The 5,918-nt window shown below is 35.7% G+C and overlaps 1 protein-coding gene across 1 annotated transcript in view; it reads left to right on the forward strand.

Annotated features, from left to right (window-relative positions):
- Positions 1-5,912, forward strand: part of LOC106880252 (cytoplasmic dynein 2 light intermediate chain 1) — a 35,307-nt gene extending 29,395 nt beyond the window's left edge. Inside the window, exons 12-15 of the mRNA XM_052976656.1 lie at positions 251-296; positions 2,447-2,498; positions 3,813-3,905; positions 5,091-5,912. Coding sequence (XP_052832616.1) covers positions 251-296; positions 2,447-2,498; positions 3,813-3,905; positions 5,091-5,168 — 269 coding nt within the window. The 3' untranslated portion in view covers positions 5,169-5,912. The remainder of the gene's footprint in view (positions 1-250; positions 297-2,446; positions 2,499-3,812; positions 3,906-5,090) is intronic.
- The last annotated feature ends 6 nt before the right edge of the window (positions 5,913-5,918 follow it).

The following is a 5,918-nucleotide window of genomic DNA, read 5'->3' on the forward strand; positions in this document are numbered from 1 at the left end:
CACACACACATGCACACACACACACAGAGTGGACCTCTACACGACCTCTACACAGTTTCTGACAGCCAAATTCCTCATACAAGGCATTGATTAATTTGAGGCTGTGGTTGAAGACACTAGTGGTATTCTGTGATTACGAACCAGTATGTTGTTTGTACGTATGTGTGTGTGTGTGTGTGTTTGCTTGTTTCTTCTCTGTTTCTCAGTAAAACCCCTCCACTAAATAATTTTTTTTTCTCATCTATTTTAGGCCATTTGATACCCAGTGGACAAGATTCCAGAGAAATGCAAAACAAGTACGTTGTTCTCTCTTCTTTGTTGTTGTTTAACCACAGGTCAGTCTTGAATGAGCAGAGGAGTCCAGAATCTACTCAGAAAGTTTTTGTCAGCCCGAGGCTATAGTAGAAGGCACTTGCCCAAGGTGCCCCCAAAGTGGGACTGAACCTGGGACCATGTGGTTGGGAAGCAAGCGTCTTACCACACAGCATCGCCTGCAGCTAATTATTAAACTATTAATGTTCCCTCTGAGTATTCTACTAGCCAGCCACATGTTGGAAGCTATTGAACTAATGACCATGATTGATGTTCAAATGTTGGGCCTCATGGAGGCAATGACAAATGATCGAGAACTTTGGGTAATATACTTTTCAAGGTTGATTAAATAAGTACCAGTTACGCACTGGGGTTGGTATAATCCGTTTGTGTCCTTGTTTGTCTCCTCTGTGTGTAGCCCCTTGTGGGCAGTAAAGGAATAAGAAACCATGCTAAATCAGACTGGAACTTGGTGCAGCTCTCCGGCTTACCAGGTTTCAGTCAAACTGTCCGACTCATGCCAGCATGGAAAGCAGACATTAAATGAAGATGATGATGATGATGATGATGATGAACAACATCAACAACAACAGTAGATACTTTGACTACCTCTAAAAAAAAAAAATCATCCTGTTGTCAATGAGGTAGCTGCTCTTCGGAAACCTCACGAGCTAATTGCACCAACAAATTGATTATATATAAGATAGTACAGCTGTTTATGTTGTTGTCAGGGAGTTCGTCCATTTAAGTGCACAGCTGCTAACCAACCACATTGATAATGGCTGTTGTATGTAATGATTCTACCCGCAGGGAACAGCTGTTGACAGCAGTCATTAACAAAAATGTTTTCAAAGGAATTTTATACGTAACTGATCAAATTGCAAATCCTGTTGCCAATGGTTTTACATCTAAATTTTGTGATATGTCTTCTTCTGGGAGTTTGATTTGAATTACTCAGTTAACTTCTCTTCTTACTTTGGTGTTGTGGTTTGGGATGTTGAAAGCCTGCATTAGAAATAAAAAAAAGCTATGACTACAAAAATAGTTGTGTGCGTGTGTGTGTGTGTGTGTGTGTGTGTGTGTGTGTGTGTGTGTGTGTGTGTGTGTATATATATATATATATACACATACACATGCATGTGTGTGTGTGTATATGTCTGTATGTATGTCTATGAGTGTGTGCATAAATATTGTGTGTGTCTATCTGTCTATGTTTGTTTGTATGCATGCTTGCTTGCACAATAAATCAATATACTTATCTGTCTATCCTTTTATCTATCTGTCTATCCATCCATCCATCTATCTTATTTATCTATCCATCTGTCTGTCTGTCTGTCCATCTATCTATCTATCTATCTATTTATCTATCTATCTATCTATCTATCTATCTATCTATCTATCTATCTATCTATCTATCTATCTATCTATCAATCTATCTATCTGTCTACCTACCTATCCATCCATCCATCCATCTATCTATCTACTTATCTATCTATTATTCAACCAACCACTCGTATGTCTACCATTTCTGGAACAGGCACACTGTATTCCTGAAGGTTGCAGAAGGCAAATAAAAGCATTGACGTCAGGAAGGACATCTGATCGCAAAACACCTTCTCAAAAAGATCCTTCTTAATTCATGCTGGCATAATAAGATCCCCATAAGTACAATGACAACAATAACAATGAAGATGATGATGGTTACAATGTGGCTGTGTGGTAAGAAGCTTGCTTCCCAACCACATGGTTCCGGGTTCAGTCCCACTGTGTGGCACCTTCAGCAAGTGTCTTCTTCCTATAGCCTTGGGCTGACAAAAAGCCTTGTGAATGGATTTGGTAGACGGAAACTGAAAGAAGCCCATCGTATATATTATATATATATTGAGAGAAAACAAGAAGAAGAAAATGAAGAATAAATGGATGTAATTACTAATTTATTTGTAAGTTACAAAAAGATGACATGTTTTAAAATAAAAATGCTGTTGCTGCTGATGATGATGGTGATGATGATGATGATGATGATGATGATGGTTGTGACGAGGTGTTATCTATTTTATGTTCAGCTGTAAAAAATTTTTTGATTTTTAAAAAATCTCCCATTACATCTTTTAAATACATTCTCTTCATTTTTCAGAAGCCTCGTTGAAAATTTTGAATTTGTCTTCACCAAATATTTCCCACAAGAGGTTTGTCTAATTCCCTCCGGTTTTACATTTTTGTATCTTTTGACATGCTGTTTTGCCATCTTCTTTCTGTGTACATACGTACGTGTATATGTGCGTGCGTGTGTGTGTGTGCTATTCTTGTGTTTTTTCTTGTTGTTGGTTATAATTGTTGTCTTGCTTTTAAATCATTACTCATAACCATTAGAAGCTCCATATGGAAAAATGGTTCCATGAGACCAATATTCTTCATCGGTTAACTCATTTCCAGTAGATCACTCTATTCAAGAGTGTTTTCAAGCATTATTATTGCAAAGATTGGAAAAAATGTGATCTTCTTTTGTTTTTAACTCCTTCGTTACTATATCTCTAATGAAATACACTCTCTTTGTTTGAATTAATTTTGAAATTAATGAAGAATCTAGTAAAATAACTTTGTCATTATTAAACTGGTGTTTGGAACATGAATTAAACATGAAATTTTGATGGAAGATTTTAATTCAGTTTACTTTAAGACAGAAAGTTTATAACATAATACCAGGGGCAATATCAAATAGGTTACTATCAAAAGACTTAACCCTTTTGTTACCATTTTTCTGTTGAAAAATAATGCCTGTGTTTCAATTAATTTTGAAAATATAAATTTAGCAAAATAGCTTTGTTGTTATTAAGTTGCTTTTTGAAATATAAATTAACATAATAAATTAACATGAAATTTTGATTTAAAGTCTATACTGAGATCGCTTTAAAACAGGAAGTTTGTAACATAAAACCAGGAACAACCTCAGGCAGGTTGGTAGCATATTTCTGTTGGAATGCACTGCTTTTCTTTCAATTAATTTTGAAAATTGTGAAGAATATAAAATAATTTTGTCGTTATTAAGTTGGAACATAAGGTAACATGAAACATTCAGAACATAAAGTAACAAGAAATTTTGATGGAAGGTTTAAACCCTTTTGTTACCATATTTCTGTTGAGATGCTCTGTGTTTCTTTCGATTAATTTTAAATATAACAAAGAATTTAATAAAATAACTTAGTTATCATTAAGCTAGTGTTAGGAACATAAATTGTCAGTAAGGTTTGGTGGAAGATTTTAATTCAAAGCTTATGAAAACAAGACATTTGTTCTACAAATCCAGAGGTGGTTTCAGCCGGGTTGGTATCAAAAGGGTTAAAAATATCATGGTGATGTTAATCTTTTGCTGAACCACTAAGTTATAGGGACATAAACACACCAACACCAGTTGTCAAGTCCTCAGCATACTTTGTTCTTAAACTTCAGTTTCTACACATCATTAACTCTGATATTTTGTTTCTGTATTTCTTTCCCTACAGAAGTCTGCAGACCCCCAAACTGCTGCCGATCCCTCACAAGAACCCCAGTTTAAGGAACACGATATTGACATACTGAAGAGGCAAAAAGATCAGGTAAGTTTGGTATTCTTAAGCCAGACTTTTACTATCGTATTTGTATTTCATGTGTGTGTCTGTGTGTCTCAAAGAAACGATCAAAGGACTGTCCCCTGCCAAGGGCTCAAAGTCTAGTTTCCCGGATTCTGTGGAGCATACATTCCATACTGGATGAAACGCCAGTCTGTCACAAGATTAGCCACTTTTGCCAGCTGAGCAAACTGGAGCAACATGGAATGAAGTATTTTGCTCAAGAGCTCAATGCATTGCCCAATCCAGGAACTGAAACCACAATCTCATGGTCATGAGTGCAACACCCTAACCACTAAGCCACATGCTTACACACACACACACACACACACACACACACACACACACACACACACATATATTGATTAGTTATAGGATTCAATAGAATCTAGGCACATCAACACTTAGGATGCCAGAAATGGCTAGGAACAATAGCATAGTATTTACAGTGAGATAAAACAACAATAATGATATCAAGTGTCACGTACTGGAACTGAAACCAGAACCCTGTGGTTGGGAAGCAAGCTTCTTACCACACAGCAATGCTTTCATCTAAATTGTTTCTTTCTTTCCAATTTCTCTTTAACCCTTTTGATACCAAACTGGCTGAAACCGGCTCTGGTTCTGAATACAAATGTCTTGTTTTCAGAAGTTTTGAATTAAAATCTTCCACCAAACCTTAGTCACAATTTATGTTCCTAACACTAGATTAATAATAACTAAGTTATTTTACTAAATTCTTTGTTATATTTAAAATTAATCAAAAGAAACACGGAGCATCTCAAAATAAATATGGTAGCAAAAGGGTTAACAGCACAATCAGTTATTTTTGTTGATTTTTTTTTTTTGTCTTGGTGTGAGACATGCTGTTGGCTATACAAAGATGCATTTGAAAAATGAGAGGTCTCAACCATATGAGTTCCACCTTATTAATTACAATTATTAATTATAAATCTGTTGTTTTCCAGTAAAAAAAAGAAAAAAGGAAAAAAGAACAAAAATAAAATAAGACAAGAAAAAAAAATCAACAACAACCACCATCCTCGACCCCAACCCTTTCTTTATTCCAGTTTTATTCCTTGTTCATTTCTGCAGGTCCTTTTTTTGTTTGCAATTACCATTTTAAAGAATATCAATTCATTATTAAATTAATTCAACTGAATTTAATTACAGGAATTGGAGCAACGCCGTCAGAGGCCTTTTAACACCAGAGAACAAACTGCAGAGAAAACCTACCAAGATGACTTTTAAGATTTTTTTTCCCCCTAAAACACCAAAATTTGTTGGTATTTAAAAAAAAAATTTTTTTTTTTTATTGAGAGAACTTTCATGGTGTTTCTCTTTTTTGTTGTTGTTGTTGTTGTTGTAGAAATGTTTTTGTTTCTTATTCATTGTCAGAGTGGGTTGGATAGAGCTGCAATTTTTCAAACTTCTTTGCCATTTCTCGGAATGGAGCTCACTTTTTTACAAAATTCTAGCCACCAGCATGGCTGTGGGATAAAGAAGCTTGATTCCCAGCCACGTGCTTTTGAGTTCCATCTCACTGCATGGGACCTCGGACAAGTGTCTTCAAACGTAGCCCCAGATCGACCAAAGCCTTGTAAATGGATTCAGTTGATGGAAACTGTAAGAAGCTTATGTATATATATTCTTTTACCCTTTTACTTGTTTCTGTCATCAACAAGCCCCTATCCCCAAAATTTCAGACCTCATGCCTATAGAAAGGATTATCATTTTATGTTTATTTTCTTCTTGACTCAGAATGCAGAGACCCATATCAAATACCACAAGGCATCTGTTGGTTCGGCATTCTTACAGTCCCTACCACTCTATCACCTTTAACTGGCACCTTTTTTTTTTTATTGACTCCTGAAAGGTAGAAAAACAGAGGTGATCTCAGCAGGATTTGATCTCACTGCACAGTAGAAAATCAGCACAAACACACCATGAAGAAATAAAATGCAAGATTCTATTGAGTCGGCCAGTTAACCACCACCATAG

This window comes from Octopus bimaculoides, chromosome 25 (assembly GCF_001194135.2).
Source record: "Octopus bimaculoides isolate UCB-OBI-ISO-001 chromosome 25, ASM119413v2, whole genome shotgun sequence".
Taxonomy (NCBI): domain Eukaryota; kingdom Metazoa; phylum Mollusca; class Cephalopoda; order Octopoda; family Octopodidae; genus Octopus; species Octopus bimaculoides.